The sequence below is a fragment of the Muscardinus avellanarius genome (genome assembly GCF_963383645.1).
Source record: "Muscardinus avellanarius genome assembly, chromosome: 5".
NCBI lineage: Eukaryota > Metazoa > Chordata > Mammalia > Rodentia > Gliridae > Muscardinus > Muscardinus avellanarius.
Genome location: NC_137790.1, coordinates 105,455,078 through 105,470,848, shown reverse-complemented (window position 1 = coordinate 105,470,848; position 15,771 = coordinate 105,455,078). Strand labels below are relative to the sequence as shown.

The 15,771-nt window shown below is 36.8% G+C and overlaps 1 protein-coding gene across 1 annotated transcript in view; it reads left to right on the top strand.

The window, feature by feature from the left end:
• Positions 1 to 9,931, top strand: part of PRKCI (protein kinase C iota) — a gene marked incomplete at both ends in the record, with an annotated part of 75,371 nt that extends 65,440 nt beyond the window's left edge. Inside the window, 6 exons of the mRNA XM_080696314.1 lie at positions 576 to 663; positions 2,157 to 2,282; positions 3,766 to 3,845; positions 5,160 to 5,249; positions 5,990 to 6,105; positions 9,844 to 9,931. Coding sequence (XP_080552440.1) covers positions 576 to 663; positions 2,157 to 2,282; positions 3,766 to 3,845; positions 5,160 to 5,249; positions 5,990 to 6,105; positions 9,844 to 9,931 — 588 coding nt within the window. The remainder of the gene's footprint in view (positions 1 to 575; positions 664 to 2,156; positions 2,283 to 3,765; positions 3,846 to 5,159; positions 5,250 to 5,989; positions 6,106 to 9,843) is intronic.
• Between the last annotated feature and the right edge of the window lie 5,840 nt (positions 9,932 to 15,771).

Here is a 15,771-nt window from a genome sequence, read left to right as displayed (position 1 = left end):
CACTAGAATGTTTTTGAAAAGCAGTTTGATGACTATATTAAGAATCTTAAAGATGGAGCTGGGAACAGTGGTGCACACTTTGTTGTGATCTCAGTACCTGGGAGGCTAAGACAGAAAGATCACAGTATCAGGCCAACACATGGTAATTTAGTGAGATGTTGTTTCAAATAAAAACTAAAAAGGGCTGGGGGTGTAGCCTAGTGGCAGAAACCCCTCTAGGTTCAATCCCCAGTAGCATATTTTTAAATTATTTTAATGATCTTATATTACTTAATGAAAATACAATTATTATAAAAATGGATCAAGTTGCACAAGCTGGTCTTTCTTTTCTCCCTCCTTCCCTTTCCTCTCCTTTGCTCCCTCTGTCTTTTCCTTCCTTCATCTTTTGTTACTTTTACTGAAAAGTATTATTGGTTTCTTATATATTCTCACTCTTTACAAGAATCTTCAAGTTTTAGATATGTTATTGAAGCTTAATATATTATCTACTAATGTTGAAGTTATACTGTAGATAAAATAAAGGAAGTGAACTTAAAACAGAATTTTAGATCTTATTTTTTCCTCTTTCATGAAAGGAAGGATTACGGCCAGGAGATACAACCAGCACTTTCTGTGGTACTCCTAATTATATTGCTCCTGAAATTTTAAGAGGAGAAGATTATGGTAAGAAATAGGTGGTATTTTGGCTATTGCTAGATGGTTGGTTTAATGTGGTACCTATTACGTTATAATACATTATAGCATTTTTATACTGATCTTACTAATATAAACTTTCTTAATGCTATTAAATGTACATGAAGACCCCCCAGATCTAAAATCGGAGATAATAGGACCTTTCTAGTTTTTATGAACACAAATTTAAATAATATTTAGTATATTATAATATTTATTGACAATATTTTACTAATGACAAACACTCAAGAATGGCAGATACTATTCTATGCTGTTTGACTATTTATATAATGTGTGTATTGTATATGTAAGATATATTATATATATATATAATCTATGTAGAAAGAAAGAAAGAAAGACTAAGTTAATCCTAACAACCCTTTAAGTACTGTCAATTCCCATTTTATAGATAAACAAGTTTAAATAACATGCCCAAGATCATCATAAGTAGAAAATGGCAGGATAGGGATTCAGACAAGCAGTCATGTGACTCCAGAGTCATTAACTTTTGGAAGATTGTACAAACTTCCTGGAACATATCCCCCAGGAATCTGAAAGATGATGGAAAGATTGTCAGGTGCTAGAAAATGCATACATTTCTCTAAGTCGGGCGTGGTGGTGCAAGCTCGCTTGTAATCCTAGTACTTGGGAGGCTGAGACAAGAGGATTTCATGTTTGTGGCCAGCCTCAGCAACTTAGTGAGGCCCTGTTTCAAAATAAAGACTAAAAGGGCCGGGCGTGGTGACGCGCGCTTGTAATTCCTGCATTTGGGAGGTGGAGACAGGAGGAACACGCAGGTTCAAAGCCAGCCACACTGGCTTAAGAGACCCTGTTTCCAAATTTTAAAAAAGTATAAAAAAAGGTCTGGGAGTGTATCCCGGAGGTAGAAGGCCTTCCAGGAACCCCAGTACCACCAAATAAATAAATAAATAAATAAATAAATAAATAAATAAATAAATAAATAAATACTAAAAATAGGGCTGAGGGTGTAGCTCAGAGGTAGGATGCCCCTGGGTTCAACCCCCAATTAAAAAAAAAAGAAAAGAAAAGAAAACATTTCTCTTAAGAAAGAGACTCCTGGGATTCTGGCCCTCTGATTTCAGCAAATCTAAAAGAGGATATAGTACTTCTGACAGCTACCCAAAGTATGAGTCCAGGGTCTCTTAATAGTCTTTAATCAGTAAATGATCAAATGTTAGGCCAAAAGAGCTTTATTTTCAAATAAAATGCAGTTGTATCCTGGAAACAAAATATTAGAGGCTGAAATTATATCTGAATCTGGAAAAAGAAGCTTATATTCCATTTCCCATACTTTTTTATTTCTGTGTTCTTTTGAATGCTTACCCTTGTTGATAAGTATTTCTGTGATTCTCCATACTTGCCACAGTAGTTAAAATGTATTTAGAGTTTACTTCCTTGTTGTGCTTATGTTTTTATTATGTCACAAAATGAATCTCCACATACTTTAAACTTTCTTTCTGAAGGTTTCAGTGTTGACTGGTGGGCTCTTGGAGTCTTGATGTTTGAGATGATGGCAGGAAGGTCTCCATTTGATATTGTTGGGAGCTCTGATAACCCTGACCAAAACACAGAGGATTATCTCTTCCAAGGTAATTTGCAGTATTTTATAGAGATTTTCTGTGAGTCTTTGTTAATTACTTGAGAGAGTTAATAACTCTAAGTGACTCAAGCCATTACTTGAGTAATAAAAAGGATAACACAATGTATGATTTCTTTTTGATACATGGATTATGCCTCTATAACCTCGAGTCCCATTTGCAATTACCTTCCAATATGTAAAATTATAACAAAGAGACTCCTTTAGATTATCACAAACATTGTAGTAGGGAATCCTGTGGCTGGAAAGGACAGTGTTTACACATGAACCCTGAGTCTTAAGTGCATAAGTTTAAGACCAGTATGGGAGAAAAATATATTGCCAAGGTCAGCGGGACCAGTGATACCAGCTTGGGTGGGGAGGGGATACAAGCAGACCAGCACAGGCCCCTGTTAATGAACAATCCACGAAGCGGAAAGACAGCCAGAGCCAGAGGTCTGCATTTAATAATCAAAGCCATCACAGGATGTGAATACTCGTTTCACATAATAGGAAGCCCAAGTAGCCATGGAATATGTGAAAAGACATTTAACTTCACTGGTTTAGGGAAGTGTACACTAAAACAGTAATGAGCTACCAATTCATACCATGCCTTTGGCAAAATTTTAAAGTCTTATAATAACCAGTGCTGATGAAGGTATGGAGCATCAGGAACTCTCACAGACTGCTGGTGGGAGTGAAAATTGGCATAGTAGCTTTGGGGAATAATAGGCATTTTCTAATAAAAGTGAATATTACACATGTAAACATTTTACAAATATTAACTCCTTTACACTTGACAATGACCCTGTGAAGTCAGTGTTTATTTTGCTTTCACAGGTGAGGAAACTGAAGCACAATAAGTAGTCAAAGAATAAAATACTCTTTTTTTTTTTTTATGGTGTTGGGGATGGAACCCAGGGGCATTCTACCTCCAAGCTACACCCCCAGCCCTATTTTTTTATTCTTTATTTTGAAGCAGGGTCTCACTGAGTTTAGGAGGGCCTCACTAAGTAATTGAGGCTAGCCACAAATTTGTGATCCTCCTGTCTCAGCTTCCCAAGTACTAGGATTACAAGTGTGCTCCACCACACCCAGCTCTAAATTACTCTTATAAAAGATAAGGGCAATCCAGCATTTTCAGCTATTTAGCGAGGGCGTTCTCAACTCAGTGAGACCCTGTTTCAAAAATAAAAAGACCACAAAAATGGCTGGGGGTGTATCTCAAAGGTACAATGCCCCTGAGTTCCATCCCCTGTACTGCAAAAAAAAAAAAGAAGAAGAAGAAGATAAGGACAGAGTTAAGATTAAAATTACAGGCTGTCTCTGAGAGGGAGGGAGAAGGATAAGATTGTGAAAGGGTAGAAAGTGATTCAGTTGTGCATGTAATAATCTTATTTTTTTCTGTTGTGATGGCTTAAATGGCTCACAACAAAAATTTAGATATTAAAGCCATGTAAAAGTTAAACATAATGCCATAATTTTTATCTTTCTAGTTATTTTGGAAAAACAAATTCGTATACCACGTTCTTTGTCTGTAAAAGCTGCAAGTGTCCTGAAGAGTTTTCTCAACAAGGTATAAATTAATATATAAAAGTTTTTTTGTGATATGCCTCTTTCTGTGTAAATCAAACTGGTAAGTAGACACTCAGGTAACTTAAAATTCCAAAACAGAGCTGGGCATGGTGGTGTGCAGTTGTAATCTCAGTACTTCGGAGGCTAAGACAGGACGATCGCAGGTAGCTTGAAGGTAGAATGTCCCTGGGTTCAGTTCAATCCCCAGTACCACCAAATTAAAAATATCCTAAACAGCAGAGTATATACCTTTTCCACTTATATTTGGAATCTGTTCTTCCTATTGGCCAGCATACTTTATCACCAGCTCTATGTTACATAAGATTTTTTAATTTAAAAAAAAATTTTTGGTACTGGGGATTGAACTCAGGATTGTCCTACTTCTGAGCAAAACCCCACCCGTATTTTATTTTTATTTTGAAACAGTCTTACTGTGTTGATGAGAGTCTCACTAAGTTCTGAGCCTGGCCTTGAACCTGCAGTCCTGTGTCTGCCTCCCAAAAACTGGGGATACAGTCATGTGCCATCATGCCTGGCACATGTTTCTAATGTAAATGATGTATATTTCATATTCTCAGTGACAGAAAAGCTGATATTTGGGGTTGGCCACAATTGTGTTTTCAAATCTGTCTTTCCATGTTTCTCTGTATCTTTATTCATAGAATCTGTTTGTCACCATATACATTTTTTTTTTTTTTTTTTTTTTTTTTGGTGGTACTGGGGTTCCTGGAAGCCCTTCTACCTCCGGGCTACACTCCCAGACCTATTTTTACATTTTTGTTTGGAAACAGGGTCTCCTAAGCCAGTGCGCACGGCTGGCTTCGAACCTGCGCAATCCTCCTGTCTCCGCCTCCCAAACGGGGGGATTACAAGCGTGCGCAACCACGCCTGGCTATGGTACACGTGTGTGTGTGTGTGTGTGTGTGTGTGTGTGTGTGTGTGTGTATGTGTGTGTGTGTGTGTGTGTGTGTGTGTGTCTGGGGATGGAACACAGGGGCATTCGACCTCTGAGCTACACCCTCTGCCCTATTTTTTATTCTTTATTTTGAAACCGGGTCTCACTGAGTTGCAGAGGGCCTCACTAAGTAGCTGAGGCTGTCCATGAACCGCGATCCTCCAGTCTCAGCCTCCCGAATGCTGCGGTTACAAGTGTGCGCCACCACACCCGGCTATATTGTACTTTTTAGAAATAAAAGGTAGAGCATTTTAGCCTCAGAAATAAAGGTATCATGTAATAGGCATGAAGCACAGGTCACAAGTAAGAATTATTTTAAAGCATGGCATTTACCTAATCCTTGAAACATTTCTCCCACAGGACCCAAAGGAACGATTAGGTTGTCATCCTCAGACAGGATTTGCTGATATTCAGGGACACCCATTCTTCCGAAATGTTGATTGGGATATGGTATGTGAATTTTATTGTTTTCTATATTAGGGTTTTAGATTGTTTTGGTTTTGTTTTTATTTTGAGTTTGTTTTAGCACTGGGGATTAAATTCCAAGGGCATCTTCTTCTGAGATATACCCCAGCCTTTTAAAATTTTATTCTGAAACAGTATCTCACTCAGTTGCTGAGGGTATTGCTAAGTTGCTGAGTCTGTAGTAACCTGTGATCCTCCTGTCTCAGCCTTCAGGCACTGGGATTACAGGTGTATACTAGCATGCTTGGTTTATATTGGGTCTTACTGATACCTTGGGCCAAATTTTATTGTCTTGAAAGAATGTTAAGAAAAAGAAAAAAATAAAGTGTTAAAAAACTAGTCTATCAGCCAGTCATGGTGGTGAAACTCTCATCAACTAGTGAGACTCTGTTTCCAAATAAAAATAAAATAGGGCTGGGATGTAGCTCAGAGGTAGAATGCCTCTGGATTCAACCCATTGCCACAAAAAACTAGTATATTATAGTTTAAGTAACTGAAAACTACTCTCTAATGTGCTTTTTTAAGTACTTAAAAAACAAAACAATATTAATTTAGTAAAGTATGTCATAATATTATTGAAGCCCACATCAATATCCAGATTTGTAAATTATATTTATTATTGTTAATATCATACATCTAGCAAGACATTGAGAGCAGAAGAGAAATATAGAGGTGGAATTTTCTAAGAATGCAGGCTTAAGATGTCATCCATTGTATCTTTTTAGATGGAGCAAAAGCAAGTGGTACCTCCCTTTAAACCAAATATTTCTGGAGAATTTGGTTTGGACAACTTTGATTCTCAGTTTACTAATGAACCTGTCCAGCTCACTCCAGATGACGAGTAAGTAATTCTATACACTGAAAAAATTCTTTGGTAACTCATTTTTAGTGGATTACACAATGTTTCATTGTCAAATTATACTGTAATTTATGTAACCACTCGGTCACAGGGAATTTGAATTCATTATATTATTATAAAACAATAATAACTACCATTGTTCTTTCTTTTGCTTTATATGCATTATCCTAATTCTCACAACAACCTTGTAAACTAGGTATTGTCATCTTCATTTTACAGATGAGGAAACCAAGGCTCAGAGAGGTTAAGCAAAGTTACACAGCTGTCAGGTGGCAGTCAGGACTCAGACCCAGATCTGACTAAGGCCTGTGCTCTTCCCACTGTGCTGTGCTGTTTCCCATTTTGATGATGAATATCTGTCTGAGTTTCTGAGAACTACCTTAAAAGTTACATCAAGTTACCAGACTCAGTAGTGATCTGAAATATTTTTGTGCTATTTTGCATCCTTTAAAAATACAGTTTAGAATAATTTGTGTATGTTTTGATCACTTATCTATCATTACTACAGATTCATTCTCTCTAATTTCAAACAGGCCTATGCTAGCACAGGCCTGTATCTTATCATGTGCTTCATGGCAGCTCTTCCAAATGGTCTCTATATTAGAAGTCTTCAAGCTGGGCATGGTGGCACAAATTTGTAATCTCGGTACTTGGTAGGCTGAGACAGGAGGATTTCAGCTTTGTGGCCAGCCTCAGCTACTTCATGAGGCTGTCTGCAACTTAGACTTTGTTTCAAAATAAAAAGTAAAAAATAGGGCTCAGAGGTAGAATGCCCCTGGATTCTATCCTTGGTACCACAAAAAAAATAAAATAAAAAAGCCTTCAGTCCTACCCATGCCCATCACTCTTAGTGGATTAACCCAGGGATTGAGACCTTTAGTTTGAATTTGCTCCCTTTCCAGCTGTCACCAGACCACATTGTGTCTCAGGATTACTCTCTGGCTCTTCCTTGATGGCATTCTTCCCTGCTCTTGGAAGGCCCTCTTTTGCCAGACTCCCCTCCTGTTTTCCTAGAGCAGTTTCCTTCAGGATTTAATTTTTTTCAGTAAATTGTTCCACCTTCTTTATTATTTTCTAGTCATTTCCCTGTACTCACAAACATGCTCAGGTATCTTGATGTTTTCCCATAACTCCTAGCCCCTCTTCGAACCACCATACTTTATTCCTCATTTTCTTTTTATCTTAAGCATTAAAAAAAAGTTAATGGCTGCTAAAGGTAAAAGAAAAATAATCAGATAATCAAATTCTTTCTACATTGTCATTTTACTTTTTTCCTCCCAACATTTTAACATCTTAAAATTTAATGATTCTTTAGCAAAATGACAGTTAATTTGACCTTTTAAAGGTCAAATTAACTTCTGAATTTCTAAATTATAAGTAAAAAGCGGTTTTTGGCCAGTTTTTATCTCATGAGATCTGTAAAACATTTGGCACTCATAGCTTTGCCTTAGGTATCACTGGCCATCCTGGTTCTGTTTCATCTCTGTGACTACTTCTCTGTCATATTTTCCCCTGTCCTCTTGAGACCAGGATGCTCCATGGTTCTGTTCATAGCAACCAGTGCTTTGTTATATGTAGTTTGTTCCTTAGAAATTTCAGCCAGTCCTGAAGAATAGATACTATTTTTTCTTTTGGGTTTGGGACAAATTACTGTGGATTGAATGAAGGGGCATCCTGCTTCCAAGCTATACTAGCCTTTTTTGGGGGGAGGGGGATAAATTTTTTGACTCTCAGGTTGCTCAGAGTCTTGCTAAGTTGTTGAAGTTGGTCTCAAACCTGTAATCCTCCTTTTTATTTAAATGACTTCTAGCTACTTTGGCAAAAGGCACTATTTTAAAATACTAGATATGCAAAGATGATCAGAAACCTCTAATCTCACAAAAATCTTAAGGTCTACTAGAAGAGAGAGATGTACCAAATTATTATCGTGACAGCATTAGAAAGAACACTGGATTTAATCAAAAGATGGGGGGTTTGAATCCCGATGCCGCCTCTTACCAACTGGGTGACCTTGGGAATGAATTGCATAACTACTTTGAGCCTACTTTTATATTGTCTTCCTCACAAGGTTCCTGTGAAGAATAAATAAGTGGTGGTTTCTGAAACATCTAGCCCCTTTTCCTGGTAACTCCCGAGGCGCATTTCCATCTGTGTCTCCACAGTTTGGTAGATAAACACTTCTAATATATGAGAGCCTAAATATGTGACCCTTTTTGGCCTCTTTTCTTTGTTATCAGTTATGTGTTACTTACCTATTTCTACTCATTGTTCCACCATATATCCTACCATTCAGATTCAAAATGTCAGTGGTTATTTCCTCCTCCTTTTCCCTAACAGGTACCTGCAGTTGCCCAGTCCTTGGTTTTCCTTTACTTCCATCACTTGCATCTGTCACTTTCCTCACTCCATTGCCGTAACCCCAGTGCGTGTCGTCCCAGCTTCCTGATCGATCTTCTTCACCCCTCACTATGCAGCCTGTTCTGTGCACTTCATGAAGCATCACTCCAGCTCTTCAACCCTTTTAATCAGAAATCTTCATTAATTCCTGCCTTGCCTACCAGATAACATCTATCCTCTTGGCTAGCATTTAAAGCTTCCCCCACCTGCTCTAGCCTGACTCTCCAGTCATATCTCACTGTCACAAACTATTCTGATCCATAACAGCTACTGGCTTTCTCCACCTTTCCCTGCTTGTGGGTCTGTATGTATTCCTCCATTATTTTTACTTCTCTTTCCATGTTCAGAGCCACCTCAAGTGCAACCAGAGGATCAAGGCAAAACTCCTTAATGTAAACCTCACGGACTTCTTTGATGTAGCTGTTACCTTCCTTTCAGCATCATCTGCCATGTAACATTCTTCTGTTCCTTTGCAACAGCTCTAGTAAATTACTTACATTTCCCAAGATTTACCATTGTCTTTCATAATTTCATTCATTAGTTTTTTGTAGAATGAATTCTGCTCCCTTGATTCTCCAACTAGAAGTCACCTGCTCTGTAGAACTGTGGTTTCAAAACAGGACCTCACTTATTATGCATGAAATGTATCAGAGACTGCTTTCATTTACTACTGCTTTCTTGCATACAAGTTGCCCCCAGCTCCTTAAAAGGAGGAGCTATACCATCTATAACTTTGTGCTGTAGCATGGTGTGTACATGTGGGTGTTAAATGTTTGATAGAACTACTCTTATGGTATACTAAACTAGAAATCCAGTGTAACAGAATGCTGACCTCTCCCCTCTCTGTGACCGTTCTCTCGCTGTGGTGTTCTCTCCTTATTCCAGGTCTCTCAGTGTACTTGTTCCTATTGCCATTTCATTTTGGCTAACTTCTTCTGGGCCTTCCCTCCACCATCTTCCATCTGGCCATTGAGGTGACTACTAAATTGGATGCTAATTCAGACCTGGATGTTCACCTTAATTAAGAATGCTTCTCAGGTCAAAAGTTAATTGGATTTTTGACAACTTGTGCTTTTTTAATTCCCAGTCTGGTTTTGAACTACCTTGTGGTTCTAAGCTTGCTTTGGGATTACTAGTCTTTAAATTTTCAGTACTCTTCTTGATTATTCTAGAAAATGTTTGGGGATTAATCTAAGAACCTGTAATTTGTTGTTGTTTTACAATGTTTATAATTAGCCCTATTTTTTTTAGTCTTATTTTACCATTTGAATTAAAGGTTGAGATTTTTATTATGATAAAAATTAATTATTTTTCTTTCAACAGTGACATTGTGAGGAAGATTGATCAGTCTGAATTTGAAGGTTTTGAATATATCAATCCTCTTCTGATGTCTGCAGAAGAATGTGTCTGATCCTCATTTTCCAACATACATTCTGCTTAGGTTGCCATTTAATGCATGGATAAGCTTGCTACCAGCCTGGATGTGATTACCATTTTATATTTGACACCTCAAAAAGAAAACATTCAATATCCTATTAAAGACTATAAGAATAAATTGTTACATCTGAGTCTAACTGTGGAAAAAAAATGAAACTAGCTTCCAGACAATCATGTCAAAATTTAGTTATACTGGTACTGCAGAGGCCTCCTGATGAGTAATGAAGTTATCTTTTTGTGTAAAAGAAATGCCATGCTTTTAAAAAAATATTCTGTTGCATTAAGGCACATAGTGGGATTACATCATAAGCTTCTCATAATTTTTGTCATTCTGTGTTGAGTCATTTGAGGGTTTAATTTTGGAATAAAAGGTTAATTCAAAATACAACAACTTTTTATATTACCTATTAGTTTCTTTGTATCTAAAAATCTAGCTATTAGGTTTTCTCATTGTTTGGGTAATTAAATTACTTATTTTTAAAGCAGCACTGAATTGGTAATGAAAGATGTTGTTTACTTAGAATTGGGCGTTAACAGATTCTTCTTGAGTTAGAAAAATAGACACATTTTACTAAGAGTCAAATTTCAAATTATGAGCTATTTTTGAAAGACTGGCATAAGTAATTTGTTTTTAAAATAAGGGGGTAGCTTCTGAGCTTATCCTTTTAGTAAAAACTTTAACTGGAATGTTAATATATATAGTTCAAAAGACGCAAAATTCAGTTAAATGAAAAATTACTCATTAGATAGGTAGGGAAAAAAAGAAACTTAAAATAGATGCAGAAAAGTGCAATGGTAATATTTATTTGTTGGAGAGTGACTCCTACAGTCACTCTTTGTGATTTGGTTTAAATAGTGAAGAGGCTCTCATTACTGAACTTGTAAAAGCATTCCATTTATTCAGTGGAGCAGAATATGTAATATTTTTTTTCTTATTTAGTATATAAGAAAATAATTTATCTTTTAAGTAAAATGTTCCCCATGCCAATTTATCTATACTTTTGGGCTATGTTTATGGGATCTTCAAGAAATTCAAAAAACAAAAAAGGAAAAGAAAAACATGAATAAATGTTTAGAACACACATATACTCACACATCACAGTTCTAGCTCCTTAAATGAGTTTTTATTTAGTAGGTAACATGTAATACATAGTAGAATACATTTCAGGGGCAAAGTTCTTCAGATTATTTTTATTAATATTAGTGTTTAGCAATTTATTATTTAAGAGGTGCCAGATATAGCATCCTTCTGTTTATTTAAAATATCATTTTTATGAAAAAGGATTTTAAAAGTAACATGATCATCTAAAAAAATCACAATTGTCTAATAGTAAAATTTAATTTTTAGGGAAGCCATCTAGTTTTAAATTTAGAATCATTTAGAATTTTTAGGAATTTAATAAATTATTTTTTCTCTCAAGGCTATATATTTCATTAACAAATGTAAGTTTTTCAAAGTTTGTGATCATTTATTCTTTAAGTCCGAAAGCAGTGAAAACTTTAAAGGAAAATGTCTCTACATTTGTATGCTTATTTGAGAGGTACATATTTTTCTTTTACTACACAAAACTTATTTAAAACAGAAAGCAGTAAGCCGGGCATGGTGGTGCACACTTGTAATCCCAGCATTTGGGAGGACAATCACAGTTCGTGGCCAGCCTCAGGTACTTAGTGAGGCCCTTTGCAACTCAGTGAGACCCTGTTTCAAAATGAAGAATACAAAATAGGGTTGGGGTGTAGCTCAGAGGTAGAATGCCTGTGGGTTCAAAAAAAAAAAAACACCCAGCACTATTTACTTCACATCATAAACTTACGGAGAATTCTGACAACTTATGTCAGAACTACACTTATGATCTTGCTTATAAGTGGTGCTGCTCCCCTAGGACATTTTAGAATGTAGAGAAACCATCTGGGGAGAGTGTGTGAAATCCACATTACTGGGCTTACTTAGAATTTTGTTAGGATGTTGGACTACTTTTGTTTTTTGCGGGTCTGGGTATGGAACCCAGGGGCATTCTACCTTCAAATGCCCTATTTTTTTATTCTTTATTTTGAAACAGGATCTCACTAAGTTGTGGAGGGCCTCACTAACTAGCTGAGACTGTCCATGAACCGTGATCCTCTGTTCCCTCCTGAATGCTGGGATCACAAGCTTGTGCCATCACACCCAGTGGGACCACATTTTAAGAAACACTCCCTTCAAGTTATCTTTTCTTTGGCCCTGTGGATAAATATTAGAATATTCCTGATAAAATATTCTAAGAATGGGTAAGCAGTGAGTTATAACCCTATCCACTTTTTTTTTTTATTTTGTGGTGGTACTAGAAATGGAATCCAGGGGCATTGTACCTCCAAGCTACACCCCATCCCTATTTTTTAGTCTTATTATTTTTGCAGTGGTCTCATTGAGTTGCGAAAGGCCTCGCTAAGTAGCTGAGGCTGTCCATGAACCGTGATCCTCTGGTCTCCACCTCCCGAATGCTGGGATTACAAGTGTGTGCTACCATGCCCGGCTCTCTATCCACATTTTTAAACAAATTTTAAATTAATGACTTAAAGTTAGATATTTTCCCTGCTCCCCCTAAGAAAGCTATTAGTTTTCTACCAATAATGTACAAATGGTAAGCATTTTTCTATGATGAGGTTTTAACCATTATTCAGGGCAGTCTTCTGTTTTTAAGTTCTTTTTAACAAGATTTACTGTGTATATTTTATACAGAATTGCATTACAAACATTTTTGTGTCCTTATTTTTTCCAGTCTTTAAGTGCCATGCCATTCTATGTTATATAGAAGTTCTTTCAAAATACTCACCAGGGGAGTAAGGCAGTGGACAGCCAAATTGTTTGGCATCTTGGTGTTATAGGAAATAATTTATTTTGCATAAGCATGTGACCAGATCATTTTGTGCATATGCAGCCTGGATTGGTTATCAAGTATTATGCTTGTTTAGTGCCGGTACATTTACTTTATAAATTTGTTTTGTTTTGATTTTTATGATGTAGAATACTGTCATGGACTTCATAATGTAATCTGTATTTATGTACCTTTGTTTTTTACGTTAAAATCTTTAAATAAAACAATACCCATCAAAACTGAACTTGTGTGTGTGTATTACTAGACATTGAACCCAGAGGCATTCTGCCTCTAAGCTACATCTCCAGTCCTATGTTTTATTTTTATTTTTGAAGCATGATATCCCTAGGTTGATGAGAGTCTTTGCTGAGGCTAGCCTCAAACCTGCAATCCTCCTGTCTCAGACTCTAAAGTACTGGGATTGTAAATGTACACCACCATGCATGGCAAAACAGTACCACTTTTTATGTGTGCCGTGTTAAGTCAGTGCTGGGCATAGTGGCACGCACCTATTAATCCCAGTACTTGGAAGACAGGAGAATCGAGGGTTTAAGACCCAGTGAGACCCAGTTTCAAAATCAAGAATATAAAATATTCTGGGGCTGTAGCTTGGAGGTAGAATGCCTCTGAGTTCAATTCTCAGTATCGCCAAAAATATAGAGAGATAAATAGATAGAGCGAGCTTGGAGGTAGAGTGCCCTGAGTTTAATCCCCAGTACCCCAAAATAAAAGGTTTTGTGTTAGAACAAAGATATATCAAAACTTGTTCAAGGAAAAAAAAATTAGAGTTTGGAATGTTTGCTGTACTAAAAAGAGCTTTCCAGTAGTACTTTACCATAGTAGACATTTACTCATTGATTGAAATATTCACTAGTGTATTTTTAGCTCACCCTTTCATCCTCTTTTTTTTTTTTAATTGTAAAGCCAACAACATACAGCACTGTAACTGGCTTTAAATCTGAGGCAAATTTGAACATATGCAGAAGAGATTTTTTCCATATTATCTTCGATAGTAACCTGTTCTAAAAGGCTAAGAACTTCTTTGTAATAACTATATATACACTTAAACACTTTGTGTAAGTGTCTCCCTGGTGTCCCACAGTATAACTTACTTGTTTGTTCCCTTTGTAAGGAAAGACATCTTAAGTGACTACCTTTTTAAAGCATTCATGTCTTCTATTATTTTATTCTAATTTCAACTCTTTCTTAAATTGATGGGCAGTATTGAAGTACATCATAAATTTATTTTCTTTGAATTAGTAAAGTCTCAGGATAGAACCCCAAGAGAAACTTGAAGCTTTAGGAAAATTTTGCATTTAAGTGTTTAGTCAGTGGGATGAATTTCTTCCTGAAAGATAAAACCAGTCTCTTGTTTCAGCCCTTGAAATCGAGAAACTTGGTTTCTGGACAAATACATTTTTGTATCTTTTTTTTTTTTAACCCTCTTTAAGTGTCATTTTAGCAATGAATCATATGATATCTTTCATAGATTTACTCTCTTCTGCTCAGGACTTAGGAGATCCATTAAACAGTGTGGTGGTAATCCAGTACTTGGGAGACTGACACAGAAGGATCACAGTTTCAAAACTATCCTCAGCAACGTAGTAAGACCCTGTTTCAAAACAAAATAAAAAGAGCTGGAAGCCGGGCATGGTGGCACACGCTTGTAATCCCAGCATTTGGGAGACTGTTTGTGGACAGCCTCAGCTACTTAGGCTCTTTGCAGCTCAGTAAGACCTGGTTTCAAAATAAAGAATAAAAAAACGGCAGAGGGTGTAGCTCGGAGGTTGTAATGCCCCTGGGTTCCATCCCCAGACCCGCAAAGTAAATAAATATAAAAGGGCTGGAGGTATATCTCAGAGGTCGAAGGCCTTTGTTTCAATCCCCAGTCCAAAAAAGATAAAAATTAGTTAGCGCCGGGCGTGGTGGCGCACGCTTGTAATCCCTGCGCTTGGGAGGCAGAGACAGGAAGATTGCGCAGGTTTGAAGCCAGCCGGGCTGGCTTAAGAGACCTTGTTTCTAAATATAAAATAGTTCTGGGAGTGTAGCTCGGAGGTTAGAAGGGCTTCCAGGAACCCCAGTACTACCAAAAAAAAAAAAAAAAAAAAGTTAAAACCCAGATAGTCTGAGTAGTTTGTATCTATAGTTTGTTTCAGAATATATTTTAATTTACTACATATCATTGCTAAATAAGGCTAATAAAGCCAAATCTGTGCCCTTGATAGAGAACAGACATAATGAGAAGGATATTTATTTCCACAAGTAGTCTGTTGATAAAAGCAAATTAATGCAGTACAATACACATATAGTAATGATAGGTTATCTTCACTAACGAGTTTTAACTTTTTTAAAAAACATTTTTGCAGTACTGGGGATTGAATTCAGAGGCATTCTACCTTCAAGCTACATCCCTAGCCCGATTTTTATTCTTTATTTTTGGAACAGGGTCTCACTAAGTTGTAGAGATCCTCGCTAAGTAGCTGAGGTTGGCTGCAAAACTTTGATCCTCCTGTCTCAGCTTCCCAAGCACTGAGACAATATTAAGCCCTGCTTAACTTTTTTTTTTTTTTTTTTTACTAATTGATCCAAGCTAGACATTTTTCAGATTTATGGTAGATCCCACAAAGCTTTCTGAGTTCATATATACTCATAAAATTTTAGGTGTCTCTCTCTTCTTTCTCTCTCCCACACACTGTAAGATTGTTTTTAGCATTTGTGCTGAGAAACATAAATTGGATTTTAAATAGAAATAGGAGAGCAAACTGTCATATGCTTCTGCTTAGATTTTTTTTGAACTTTAGCCGGGCGTGGTGGCGCACGCTTGTAATCCCAGCGTTTGGGAGGCTGAGACAGGAGGATCGCACAGGTTCGAAGCCAGCCTCAGCTACTTAGGCTCTCGGCAACTTAATGAGACCCTGTTTCCAAATAAATATAAAATAGGGTTGGGAGTATAGCCCAG